Source organism: Pleurodeles waltl, chromosome 12, assembly GCF_031143425.1.
Source record: "Pleurodeles waltl isolate 20211129_DDA chromosome 12, aPleWal1.hap1.20221129, whole genome shotgun sequence".
Classification (NCBI taxonomy): domain Eukaryota; kingdom Metazoa; phylum Chordata; class Amphibia; order Caudata; family Salamandridae; genus Pleurodeles; species Pleurodeles waltl.
The window spans coordinates 601,344,844-601,359,903 of record NC_090451.1 but is presented as its reverse complement, the minus strand read 5'-3'; the positions used below and the strand labels follow the sequence as shown (position 1 = coordinate 601,359,903).

Genomic DNA, 15,060 nt, shown 5'->3' with positions numbered 1-15,060 from the left:
TAAGAGAAGATGTGGAGCCAAGAAAAAGAATATGGAGTCAACGATATTGGCCTCCATTAGGATGGCATGATAGTGAGAGCACAGTCATCAAAAATACTTTACTTGAGGTAGCCAGAAATAGATGTAGAGCATGGCAACTTGTTAACTAAAAACATAAATACATAGTACAAATGTCTCATTCAGGAAAAACATGTGTGTGCTTTGAAAGACAATGAGCTAAATCTATCCTTCTTGGGTATTCGATTGTTACTCATTTATCTTGAACTCTTGGAAAGGAAATAAAACGTTACCGTTATTTCCTTCCATCAGAGATGAGTACATTTCGGGATTGGTGTTAAGAGGGATTGTACATACCTAACAGAGTGCCAGGAAAAAAGGAAACAACAAAATCCATTATAAAACAGAAACAAAACAGATTTCAAATTTTTATTATTAAAGCTCCAATATGAAAAGAATATTTGAACAAAACGAAACGGTAAAAAAGCAGCAAGTACCTCCCCACCTCAAGGGGAGCGTTCTCCGAGTTTTGTTACCAGTCACTGAAAAGGTGCACTTAGACAAACCTATAGCTTGCCTTCTTTTTTAATTCCGCACTGAAGGCCTATTGCAGCTTGACAAGGAAAAGAAGTATGGAGTCTTAGTGCCACGGTTCTAAGGAGGTTCGACCATATTACTTCATGATGGAACCCAGGCTCCAGGCCCCGATGTGGGCGGAAATATCGTCCTTTCTCAGCGTTCTTGGCAGAGTGGCATACTGGGTGACTGAAATCACAAATCCATCGCCTCTTCTTCCACTGTCCGATTCTCAGGCTCCACATACTTATCCTGAATGCCAAGGGTGCTGGGAAAGATCGGGTTAAGGAAAGAATCGGATAGCCAGAGTCCTGAAACCTTAGAGTGTGTTGACTCAGAGGTGGTGGTTGCAAAGAAAAAACTCGAAATACACCAACTACGAAGGAAATGGGGAAGATCATACACTCAGAACCCAAAGACTGTTTAAACTATGAATGCTAAAGGATATAAAAATGAAATTAGGTTGGCAAAAACATTTGGCCCAATGTCAATCTAATGCCCCAAACCGTTCTAAATAATTCATTGAATTATTTGAAGAGCTTAAAACTCCACATAGTATTACACGGACTTTAATCCAATTACTTTAAGTGAAATCCTGACCATCTTTTTCCAAAACAAAATTGTAACAATCTGAAGTACCGAATTCCTACATAAAACAGGTTTAAGTGACTGAGTACCTGGTAATGCACCCACCCCGCTTGTCAAGCTACAAAAACTTTCAACCATCACAACATATATTATTTGGGACACTATTCATAAAAAACACTGGCAAAGCTGATAGGTCTGTATTTAAAATATCAACAAATGTATAACACATGCATTCACAAATGCTGTTTGCATGCATCATATGCACAAATGTTGTTCATCACATTAAAGCATGTGCTACTGGCTTTGCCAAGGCTGGGGTAAAGTAGTAAAAAATATGTCTTTCTGTGTAGACATATAAGGTAATACAGAATGTGACAAACAGCTTAGTTGAGTTTATTTTTCCCTTGTGCACGCTGATGGAAGCTTTTCCTGGGGCCGTATTAAAGAAAGTGTCCTGGGGCACAAATGGTGTGTGTGCCCCCTTTGTGGGCTCCTGGGGGACTCTGGTATTACAGAAGGGGCACCAGAGGCTTGTGCGGCTCCTTCTGTAATGCTGACAGCGCAGGAGCACATGTAGCGCGTGTGCTACAGTGAGAAGGCGTCCCCTCATTTGCACGGTGGTGTGGCCCCATGCACTCTGTGCCCATGCCATATTACCGACATGGGCACACAGGCAACAATGTACGTAGGAGACAGTGCGCCTCCTGTGGGCAGCCCTCAAGGGGTGAAAGGTGGTCCCATGTATCCCTCTATACATCCCCTTGCAAGCGGGTGCAGTCACTCACTGCACCCGCCTGCAAGAGATACTTTCATCTCTCTTGAAAGTGCAGGCGCGGTTCTGCTTTCTCTGCGAAACCCGGAGCAGCTTTTAAACAGCTGCTCCGTATATTACTTGAATGTGCTGCCCTCCAGGACAGCACGAGTTCGCGCCTGTGCTGAGAGCAGCGCATTCATCACAATAAGGCACATTTTAAATGTTGGTGGCCGGTGCACCTATTTGAGGGAACGTCATGGCGCAAACAGGGAAAATGTGCCCTTTTAGTAATACAGGCCCTGAAGACAAAATAATACATCAGCAGCTGACAGTATGAGGTGCAAGAGTAACAGACCTCCGGGTGGAGCCACGCCAAAGCACGCGCTATTCATATTTTAAAGAACTGCTAAACATGTATTAGCCAGACAGAGATGCTCTCAAGCTAGACAGCAAGATGGAAGTTTACATTACTTAGATGGGCCACATTTATAAGAGACACATAATATATGGTGTATTTTTATATTTATGGGTATACTACTTTGGGGGTCATTTAGAACAAGCGGAAAACAGTAAAAATCCGGTGAAATGTGTAGAAAATGTTTTTCAGTGCATTTAGCGCTACGTTTGCATTTGGTGAAAAGTAATACATTCTCTGCCTATTAGTACTAGAGCAAAAGCAAACACGCTGGTGGCAATTTAACCGCAATAATTGCTAAAAAAAAAAATAGACAAACAATGCTTGCACATTTAACTCTAAATTTGAAGTAATGCAATGTATAACTGGTTGTGTTAACAGTATTACTGAACTGTAGCAGAAAAGCAAAGCATTCAATATTCTGTAAAAGACTCCATTGCTGAGGCGAAGCTCATTTCTTCCAAAATGACCATGACGCACAGCTCCACTGTACTTAAGAGGCAGAGCCCTCAAAGTTCTTCCACTGATGCCTTGAAAAGGTTCTTCTAACTATTTAAAGAGCTAAGCTTTTCTGTGTTGCTTGACGAGACTAGGGGGCCTGTAAGGACATCCCTGATAATTTCCCCCAAATTTCCTGAGGTAAGGGGCATTGATAACTGTGGGGAAGGAGATGGTGATAGAAATAACAGGGGTTACAAGTGGGACCCTGAGGGTCGCCTTAGAAATGAGAAACTACTGGGGCACTCAGCAATTTCATTCGCAATTCTTTACAGTATTACACCCATAGGCTCTCCCCTGCTTTAAGCAGGCCGAGTTCCCGAATAAGCGTTAAGGGATAGTACGTAGATTGTGGTCTTCAGGAAAGGGTAGCGTTAAGGGGGGTCTAAAGTGTGCTCAGGCTAGTGTAGCAGTAAGGGGCACTAAGGAGTTTTTTTTAATTCATGGAAGGATAGCGTTAAAGGGTAGTAAGAACGTTTGGGGTTCACGGGGGAGTAGCCTTACGGGGTAGTGAGTTGTTATGGGGATTTAGGGATGGGTAGCATTAGGATATGACCAGGGGTCTGTAGGGTTTAGAAATGGTAGCATTAAGGGGTTTTAAGGATTCAGAGAGGGTAACTTTAAGGGATATGAGGTTCTTAGGGGTCAGGGAACAGCACCATTAAAGGATGGCAATCAGCTTTTAGGGTTCAGGAAAAGGCAGTGTTAAGTGGTGCTAAAGGATTTTAAGATTCAGGAAGGGTAGAGTTAAGAAAGAGTAAGACGTTTTTAGGGTCAAGAAAGGGCAGCATTAAGGTGTAGTAAGGGTTTTAGGGTAGCGGGATGAGTAGTGTAACATGGTAATCAGGGGTTTTAATGTTCATGGATATGTACCGTTCAGACGTAATAAGGGTCTTTATTGTTAATAGATGGGTACTAAGATTTTCTGGTTCATGGAAGAGAAGCTTTAAGGGGGAGTAGGTATTTCTGGGAATCTAGGAAGGCTAGCATTAAGGAGTAGTAAGGGTTTTTAGGAATCAGGAATGGGCATCATCAAGGGGTAGTAACATAATTTTAAGGTTCAAGGAAAGAGCAGGAAGGTTTTTTTCTTCTTTTTTCGGGCTTACAGAAAGGCAGCAAGGTAGTGGAAAGTGATTTTTGGGGTTCAGTGATGGGTAGTACTAAGGATAGTAAGAGGCTTTCAGGGAAGAGTAGTGTTAAGGGATAGCAGAGATTATGTAGTTTTCAGGGACAGGTAGCACTAACGGGTAGTAAAGGTCTCTAGTGCTCAGGTAAGATTAGCAGGAAGGGGTAGTAAATGGTTTTTAGAATTCAATAATGGGTAGCTGAAAGCAGTAGTAAGCATTTTTAGGGTTCAGGAATCGGTAGAGGTAAGGGGTAGTGCGATATTTAGAATTTATAGAAGGATAGAATTAAGGGACAGTAAGGGTTTTTAGGGTTCACAAATGGGTACTGCTAAGGAATTGAAAGTATTTTTATGGTTCAAGGAAGGGTATCGTTGATGGGTCTTTAAGCTTCAAGAATAGTTAGCATTAAGGGGTAGCAATGGGTGTTAGGGTTAAAGGAAGAGTAGCTTCAAAGGATAGTAAGGGGTTTTAGGGTCATGTAAGAGTAGTGTTAAGCAGTAGTAAAGATTGTTAGGGTTCAGATATTGCTAACTTTAATGTGTTGTAAGACTTTTTAGGGTTCCGGGAACCATGGCATCAAGGGGTATCTAGGAGTTTGGTGGGTTCAAGGGATGGTACCATTAAGGGCCACTAAGCGATTTTTCAGATTCAATCAAGGGAAATTTTAAAATCACAGTACGTTAAATAAGTAAATAAATGTAATAGATACAAATAAAATATTACCTTAGAAGTAATTGATATCTATTATTAATGTAATTTTTAAGAATTAAATATTAAAGTAGGATTCATTATTACATTAACTTTTGGGAACCAATGAGCTTGAAAAAGTCTCTCCAGCCCATAAATTCTAAAACTACACAATAAGAAAGAAAAAAAACACCATTCTCTCAAAGAATGCCAGGCTAAGGTATCTCTGAAGAACATGATAGAAAAGGAAGGGGGAGGTGGCAAAGACTCCAATATAGCAACATACTCCCCCTGACTGCCATCCTATCATCTGTGGTGCTGCCAGAGAAGACGAGGACCCATAATTATCTAGTTGACATATCAATGCAGTGGCATGTGTTTGACCTAAATATCAATCACTGTTGTAACACAATAGCTAGACTTAATAAAGAGCTCTTCCCAGGCAACCTGATTAACAAATGTTCACAACTCTTAGATGGTAGTCACTTTTTTCTGTGGAAGAACACAGTTTCTTCCCAATCACCACATGTACATGTGTCCATCAACGTGTACAGAGCCAAAGCCCTCTCTGTAGTACTATTGAAAGCTCCTTTTTCAGGTTAATCACATAAGATATAGCAAAATCGGTGCTGTCTAGGTAGACCTAAAAATTGTTTCACAGGTTTAGATCCATATCAAGCAAAAATATTCCAAGCTTAGCTCTGCTCCTGCATAAACAGCTTGTCAATCTTCAACTACAGCTATGAATCAGGTGCTTAAGCCTTGGAAGGAATCTGATGAACTACTTCTAAAATCCCTTCTCTTTAGCCCATTTAATTTCTTCAGTAGCTACCCAAGCTCCTGGAAAAACTACAAATTACCCAATTGCAAATTACAATATCAAGCTGGCAGAAGGTCACCATTGGTTGTGGTCTCGGCATAGATGAGCTGATGCCGGAGGTTCCTGGGATATGATCCTTTTAGACCTCACAACACCCTAAGCCAGTATCAATCATGCAATTCTTATCTCCAGACTCAAAGATTTAGGTATCAAAGATACAGTTCTAATCTGGCTGACATTTGCATCAGATCGCCGGCAGTTACTTTACCATACTTCTTACTCAATCGTAGTGTCCAACAGGGTTCAGCTATGTGGGCCTGATTCTGAAACATAAACTTACACTTATGCGTAAGTTAAAATATGTTTTGGAATTCACAAACTCTGATTTATTAGTATGTTTACGTCTGAGAAGGCTCCGCATTCGGGGCATAAAACTCTGCACATCAAAAGATAGGCATGTCATACCTTTTTATGTGCGTAGTTCTGAACCCCCAAATGAGAAGTCTCCGCAGTTGTAAACCTACTAATAAATCATTCATTCCAAAACAAATGGAAACTCAAAAAAATGTAAGTTTACCTTTGTGGCTCAGGTCCTGTTGGTCTTTAATTTAAACAGGTGCCCTCTTGCTAATCCACTACATCACATAGAAAGATAGGAGTAAAGTTCTATATACATCATACTTCCATTTACCAATTGAATAGTCACATGCCTGTGATTAATACATTATTTCAGTCACAATTGGATTACAAGAACTCCATTTATCCATCTGCAACAACCGCTCTAATAGCCTGATTTCAGGTCATACATAGGACCGCGAGCAGCCTGGTAACCAGCATCAATGGGTTTGATTGTGACTCGACCACTTTGCAACAACTAAAATAGTTACCTGTCCACAATCAAAAAGCTTGAGCGAATGTACATTTGTCTATTTATCAGGCACACCAGGCTGACAAATTCAACTGGTATAAACCAAGTAGACATCTGCGATCAGTGGCTTTCAACTACACCCAGGGCCACTGGAATTATGCACTTGTGTGATTGCAGTGTTTTTCGCGTGGGTACACATTTGCGGCATTAGCCACATAATCTATTTACTGCATAGTCTGCAAATAAAAAAAAAAGATTCTAGCTCAAACAGTTCAAAAGTTACTAAAAACGCAGCAACAAGTCATGCCGCGCAGTGGAAGGCCTATTACAAAGGTTGACTGGTAACCTTTATGTTGCTTATTGCTGTATTTGTCAAACAGGTACTAATGAGGTTCAACCACTGCCCAGACAGTGGTTACAAGTGTAAAAATGCCAAAATAAAAGGATCACAAAATGTGCTTCGTTACGTCGGATAATTTGCCTTTTCTTGCCTCATAATTTACTCAACCCTGGCACATAATTTGGCCCTCCACTGCCACATAATTCCAGTGGCCCTGACTATACCCAATTCCTGCACCAACTCATATGGAGGCCTATCTTTCCCCATCGCTCATGCAAAGGTGAAGAACTCCCTCCTGCTGAGTTTGTGTAGTCAGTCCATATTGAACCAACATAGAAAATTTCTTAAAACTCCCTATTTAATGTATAAAAATCTTAATCCAAGTTGAGCACCTCAGTCATTAGCAATCAGTGAAGTATCTTTCATTGCCGAGAAACGATAAATAAATGTTCTGCTAAATAACTAATGTTCACATAACATATTAAACAATAACCAAAAGCCAGTGTGGCAAATGGCTCATGATATCCCAAGAAAGAGTCTTCCCTGGCCATCTCAATACAATGGTTGTTTACATAACATTCTACATCACTAACAGCGCATTATCCAGATGTCCTCACCTTTGCTTCCACATGGGAATCCGTTGTTGTGTTTAACATTCATCTGCAATACCACATTCAAACAGTCCTTCATGAGCCACTCTCTTAATTCTATTGTGCTGTCCCCACAGAAGACCTAAATTAGACTACCTACTCATCAACCTTCCACTCAATTATTCTGTTAAAAAAAAATTCCTTCTTTCCCTCGAACAAAGTTGGTCCTGAAGGCCACTGCTGCTCGACCTTCACTTAAACACTCTTCAACATTTTTGTCTTCTCCTATGTCCTACTTTTCAACTCTTTCCTCTTATTTACTTCTGGGCTCTCAAAACAGATTCTCCTCCTCTTGCCGTCCTCAGAATGCAAGGGTATCTTGATTTCAAATTCTCCACTTCTTTTTTCAAATTTGGTAAATATTCTATATGGAAAAAAGCACTTCCTAACTTCTAGCATACGTGTTTATATGTATTTGGGGGTGCTCCTTTTGAACTCGTACAAGAAAAAAAAAACATTCACAAATGGTGTACAATCTAGTTTTGATCAAGCAATTTCCCCCCCCCAAAAAAAACGCTCTGTAAACCAACAGGCCAGAGATTCTCACTCCACAACAGAATAATTACCTTCTGTTTCTTTTAATGGCGTTTAGGCAAAGGCTAATACTTACTCCTTACCACCTATTGTTCTAGAAGCCCTGTAACCTTTTCCTTCTCTCATCAGTTGTCAAATTCACTTGTTGCATGAAACTATCCCATTACCTAGATATCTCCCTTAGCAGTTTTTTTTCAAATGCCACTTTACACTCAGTTTACTACTCAAATTAAATGTATTTGACATCCTAACCATCAATGGTTCTGCTTTGCTTGCAAAATAATTCACAAATTTGGAACAATACTATGCCAACCCTAGGAATGACAGAAATAGTTCCTTGTCTAACAACTGGGGACACTACTTACAGTTTCAACTATATCAGTTGTTGATTTAATTGTACTATTTGAGATCATACTCTTCTAATAAGCTACAGAGCCGACATTCATGTAAGACTTCACATTTCCAATGATCCTATTACCCTCCAATTTGTCTGGTGCTTCACATATAACCTACATGTCCTGCAGACTACCAAAAACAAGGATACCACCCTGAAAAAAACATGGCAGTATTTACTTACTTGAGATATTAAATATGTTGGAAAAAAGCAGTAGTACTTAATTATTCAACCAGCATTCTGCAAAACCTAGGGGCACCTAATGGAAGCACAAATGTGACTAGATGTTTGGGATTTGGAAGTTTTCAAGATAGCCAGGGGAAAGATGTATCACAATGAAAATACTTGTCTACTGTGGGCTACTCAAGCTGAAATTATTTCGTCAGTAGCTGCATAACTATCATTATATTCTGGTTCAAGCCTTTCCACACCCACCCCTCATTAAGTAACAAGACCCCCCGGAGCTAACAAATTCTGGGGACTAAATAGTCTTTATAAAACTCTTTCACCAACCACCTTCAAGATACAAAAACATGGTTCCCTCAACAGGTGAACTCCATGACAAAGTGTGTTTTACCAGCAGATCCTCATGCTACTTCACAATATTGTGGTCAAAATGTTTAACTGCTCCAATCCCTCAGAAAATGCTTCAAGAATGTATTTACCATATCAACTTAGATCAGGATAAACGGTTCCTCACCATAATGATGCAGTGTTAAGTCAAATCCATAGAGCCTTATAGCTTGATGTCTAGTTCCTCCAACTCTCCCAAAGGTGTTCCAAAGATTTTCTCATATGTCTGCTTACCCTGCTGATCGCAAGGTGACCCAGATCAGCTACAGCCTCCAATGCTTTTCTCTAAAACATTCTCACCTGTCACACATTGGTATCTCAATTTCAAATTTTTAATCCACCCTCCATTATCACTTTTAACACCAATCTTTTTATCTTCTCTGCTGTTGACCTACAGCTTGCATTCTATCAGTTATTTGCTATCTCCTTACCCCTGTGCAAAAAAACTCCTTTTCCCTGCATTTACAAAATACAGAGTTTCTGGCATAACACAGGAGACCAGTATAGAAATGCCACAAAAGTGGCTGTTTGTCCTACTCTATTCTAGTCTTATAACACCCTTCTATCTCAAAGTCCTCTTAGTTTGATATGAGAGAGAAAGAGGAGAGAAAGAAGAGAGAGAGAAAAAGAGAGCAAGAGAGAAAACACATTCTACCACACTGTGATTCCAGCACACAGGGCAGCATGGCTCACTCCTTCGGATATTGCAATTGTTTCTTTCACATAAGGGTTTTGTGAGTTATTTTCACAATACAAAAATACACCTTACCAAGTGTTCATTAGCAACCCTGCTGCTAGTAAGCCCAAGTTACATTATTAGAGCTACTATATAGTTTTGATCATTCTCACTTGCACACAATGCCTCTCCAATAACATGTTTGTGTCTCAATGTCCTTCAAGCTTCTTCTTTGACATGCCAAATACATCTCATATCCGCATCAAGCTTCCCGCATGTGAATTTCTCTCCCTCTAGCAGCAGTCAAATAAACATTAAATATCATGAGCCATTTATTCCATAGAAACAATAGTTCTCCTAATTCTGTTGTAAATAATACATAAATAATGGCAGATGCAAAATGCTGTCAGCAGTTTAGCGAGGTCCTCTTGGACCCACGTTGGTTCCCTATTTTAGCTTTGTTTTATATTTCTCATTTTACACATTTTAGCTGCATTGTTTAGCATGGCCTTTTAGCAGTGACATTTTGTGCACTTTGCTTGCATGATTTGTTTCTAGGAATATATTTTACAAGTTGCTTGTTGTAGTTAACTTTTTCTCAACATATAATAAGTACATTCTGTAAAAGGCTAGGAACGCAGTACACAATATCCCACTGCTTGCATTGCCAGTTTAGGAGACAGCTTCTAATATCCAGATATAGCATTACATCAGAGCTATGCTTCTGACACAGTGATTTTATTTTTTACTACATAAATAGTGCACTAACCCGGAAGGAGCAGAGAGGCACTTCAGCCGCGACCGTCATGGGACGACTGCTGTATTTGCCATGCAGCTCTGCTGATGCTAATCTACCAGATTCCTAAAAGGATTGCCATCCACACTACAGGCTAACTCCTAATGCAGTTTCCAGGTATGGGGATAAGGCTAATCCATTAGATGGGGCCAAGGCATAGGGCACACCCACTATGCTCTCAGTATTATGTAGGAACACCTAGAAATCATTTATCATGGTTAGTTTATTCATCTTCTTTACCATGTTCCTAATACTGTTGTTTGCTTTGTTTAATCTGCCTAATTATCTCAGCACATTCTCTTTATGCAAGACTACATTGTTTCAATAAATGTATTGAAAATCTATTTTGGATCTCCCTCGTGTTTTGCCTGGGCATGCATGAGTAATACAACGAAAGAGATCTTCTTCCATGAATTCCTTAAGAGACAGAGTGTCATGTTCAGGTTACCACCATCACCTTCCACCTTGGCAGGGTGATGGGTGTAGGTGAGGTACTGTGAGTTTGCCAGGAATAGGGCCAGCCATTTCTGATGGTGTGGATGGACTTAGTCTCCCATATTCTGAAGTTCTGTTGTCCTAATACGCAGAACATATTATTTTAGTAGGAACCATATAGTTGCAGTCATGTTTGCAAAATTTACATATGGAGATGGCAAGGTCGCACCATTCTGCAAGAGACATGGTCAAAGGCAAAGAGACAAATTTGGAAAGCAGATTCAGAGGAGTCCTGTCATAGGCCCACACTTTAGAGTAACACAGAATCAAATGCCCAAACAGAAATGCATATTCACAAACTCAAACGGAGTCCCCTCTATACACCAAAAGTTATTTTTTTGCCTTTTGAGAAATGTTGTAATTATTAATGTGTATGACCATCAGATGACCGCAAAAACAACATTACATTTTCAAGTACCGATCCTAGGAACTGTGCATGCAGCCTGACATGACACACAAATAGCTGTCACACAACCCCATATGAAGGATAGACTTGGAGGAGTTTAAAAAATCCTTAAGTGTGGCCTGCCAAAGTCAGTTGGTCAGCCAGAACCAATGAAATTCAGCTTCCACGGGATAAGCTAAGTCTGATTTTCTAAATAGAAGCTCTATATATCTGTACCTTGAGATTATTCCTTCAAAAGTGGTCACAAGACACCCTAATTATAGAATGAGCCTAATGAAAACCTTCAAAAGCTTAATTGTTCTTTGGATTACACAAGAACTAACCCACCTGTAGTTGATCACTTTTTCAAACAGCCGCGTCTTGGATTTCTGCTCCATATGACAACTAAAAGCTTTTGACTGTGAAGTCCTTAATCCTGTGCAGGTAGTAACTCAGGAAACAACACATATTTTATACTATGTTTGTACTATAGATGAAACATAGTCCCTGTCATGCATGTTATTATACCTACAGATGCTGGAAACAATATATTAAGCATTTTAAAACTTCCAAGATAGAAGGAATGGGAAAACTATAGCCAGAGCGCAACATTTCATATACACTCTGATGGTTATATGAACCCACAGGGAATACTGCAGTCAGGACTTTTTCAATGTCGCCCTCTGATGTGCCCACTTGATAGAACAAATAACTGTCTTATTTATCAAAAACACAAATCCCCTTTAATTTTAGGGAATATACATGTCCATATGTTCTTTGTACAACTTGATGCAAATTGTTTTGATATGCTAAGTACCCTTCTTAAGTCAATAACAAAAGTATCGTGTGTGTATAGGCATGTGTTTTGGGGTGGGGTGTGTGTGTGTGTGTCTCTGTCTTCTGATGGGGACAGCTGTTTTTATTGTGTTTCAGACCGTCCCAGATGAAAACTCCTTGAGGACACAACTTTCTCAATTGATGAAAACCAGTTGTGTGTAGTGGTAATATTTAGTGTGTTTTCAGTGATAGACCTCATAAACCAGTCATCCAGATACAGATAGACATGACTAGCTCATCTCTACAGACATGCAACAACACTCTGGAAGTCAATTAGTGAACAAACAGTATATGGATACTGGTGAAGCTGGTAATGATGACCTTATGCAATGAAGCTAACAAAATTCCTATGCCTTCAGGCACTAGGATATCACTTCAGAAGTAGCGCCTAATGGAGTGATTATTTTTGGTGCACTGCTGGGCTGCTTGGTGTTACCACTATTGTTCTAGGGCCACCGATTTAGGAACCACTGCAAGAAAGCCTATCTGTATTTCGGTTGTGACTGGTGCCTGTTCTCCGTGCACCCCATCCTGTCTATTTTACTTTATATGTTCACGTTACATATTATTGTTCACCTATGCACCAAACCCTCCCCCGTCCTGCCCCCAGAAAAAAGCAGAAGCTTCTATTAATTAGCGGCACCAACGCCATTCTTAAAGTACCTAAACCATATGAACATTTCTGTGACCACTAGTTCAGCAATATCAACTGCCACTGGGATCATAAAGTTTCTTGTAGAACTAAGGAAAGCATTTCTTGACATTTTTCATCGAACAAAAAGTTCAGTCTTCCCATCATGTCTTGGTGGAGTGTTGTAGCATCTTGCAATGGCAGAGCAATTGGTAGCTCTAAAATCTAGCACACCACTTTTTACACATTTGTATACCAACGGTCCTAGCTACTAGCTCTCCCTGCCTAGTATTACTGATGAAATCAACTCCACAGAAGTTGTATACAACGTAACTGGTGAAACAACTTTGGACTGGCTGATGATTGCTGCTACTGAAGACAATACCTTAATTCAGCACCTTTCTGTCCCTAGGCAGAAAGTGAAGAGCTTTGACGTGGGTGAGCTGAACAGTATTGCCACACAAGGATTCACAACAGCTTGATGCGGACAGCAGCTTTATAGACTCAAACAGAAAAGGCAGAATCCTTGATGCTTACAGAAAAGTGATTTTAAAATTCCATAGCCCCTTGAGTAAGATCAAACTACTCTTTAGAGGCAAAACGCAGGCAATTAAGTTGGAAAAGAGACTGCTTCTTAGATCCCTTTAATCTTTCTCCTTCTTTACATAAGAAAATGCCCATAAATTTAATTGGTCGTGGTTTAAGAAAATCTTATACAACACCTTTTAAAGGACAAATTCAATTAACAATAACAATCATCTTTCATAAAGTGATAAATAGATATGACACTTAATAAACATTTTATTTGTCTAAAATATCATTTTAGCTCAAACGTTCCAGGTGTGAAATAAGAATTTAAAACCATAAGGCAAGGCCTTTAATAGGATCATAGTAAGCCAACTGTTTAACTGGGGGGGGATGCTCATACTTTCTCTTATAATAATTATCTGAGTAAGACAGATGTGTCCAACATAATAATAAGAAGGGTCAGATCCATGCCAGATTTCCAGGATATCTAGCCAGATAAATGAATATTCAGTCATTCTAAATCAAACTCATTTAAATAAGCGTGTGATTCTGAAAACCTGTCATAGATCCATCTCTCCTGACAACTATAGAGGACACCATTGAAATAAGTCCTCAATTATTTAGGATTTGACTTTGAGTAACCTCTGTACACCAAATGAGACTTGTGAGAGCTCTGAACTAAGGATCAGTGCTAGATTATCTATTTATGGACAGACCCAAGGGCACAATGGAGTACGGATCCGTAGGACAGGACTAGCCAACATGATGGAACTGTAAGAGTTAGAGTATCCTTGCTCTAGTCTCAAAAACTGGACCCATAAAAAAGGACCCATAAAAGGTATGGACCTGAAATTAGGAAGCTATACCTACAGATGGGGCTGCAACCAACCTCACAGTCAAAGGTAGCAACTACAAAATTCATATAAAGAGCACCATATGCAGCAGAGCGCCCGTCTTTTAGTTGTATCTTACCTTCATAGAGAATACAGTAGCCTGGGAGCACAACACAGTTCAAGACTATCAATTTCCTTATGAATTGTAAAGTTTGTGAGAATGATTGTTTTGATCACTGGATGTGTACAGGGATAGAGCTTAACTTCTCAAATATCAATCTCTCACCAATGTATGCCACAACAGCCACAGCGCTGGCGGGGCAGGGGAAATCAAAGCTCATATGCATTGTGGACAACAAGAATATACTTTAAAAAGGATACGATGTAAACTGGAAGTCTGCCCCCACTGCAGCAGACATCATGGCCTCCAGTGTTCTCTGCTCTCCATCCCCGAAACAGTACCCATTCGCCTTGTCCACAGCCTTGATCACTTGTCGCATGCTGTCCTTATCCTGTTGAAAAAGTAACCGAAGGCAGAACAAAATGCAAAATCAAAGTGACTGTTAACTCAAGGCGATGAAGATAAACTATTTTAAACTGTACGGCAGTCATCTATGTTTTATTAAATTGAACCTTGAATATTTGAAACTCTAGAGATGTTGATGCTAATGTTGCATTATTCAGAACTGAAGAATTACTACCACTGCATAATGAACTGTTGTGGCTTTATTTGGATGTGGATAGCAGAGTTCCCCACCCAAAAAAAAAATATATATGGAAAATGTCACTTACCCAGTGTACATCTGTTCGTGGCATGTTGCGCTGCAGATTCACATGCTGTGCATTATCCTGCCATCTAGTGTTGGGCTCGGAGTGTTACAAGATGTTTTTCTTCGAAGAAGTCTTTTCGAGTCACAGGACTGAGTGGCTCCTCCCTTTCGGCTCCATTGCGCATGGGCATCGACTCCATCTTAGATTGTTTTCCCCGCAAAGGGTGAGGTAGGAGTTGGTAAAGTAAGGATACTAGAGGTGCCCATGCAATGGAGTAGAAATGTATG

General features: G+C 40.0%; 1 protein-coding gene across 1 annotated transcript in view; it reads right to left on the bottom strand.

Annotated features, from left to right (window-relative positions):
* Nucleotides 1-412: 412 nt before the first annotated feature.
* GPN2 (GPN-loop GTPase 2) overlaps nucleotides 413-15,060 on the bottom strand; it is a 90,881-nt gene continuing 76,233 nt past the window's right edge. Inside the window, exons 5-6 of the mRNA XM_069217828.1 lie at nucleotides 14,384-14,514; nucleotides 413-841 (exon numbers count right to left, since the gene is read on the bottom strand). Of these exons, the coding sequence (XP_069073929.1) occupies nucleotides 769-841; nucleotides 14,384-14,514 (204 nt within the window). The 3' untranslated portion in view covers nucleotides 413-768. The remainder of the gene's footprint in view (nucleotides 842-14,383; nucleotides 14,515-15,060) is intronic.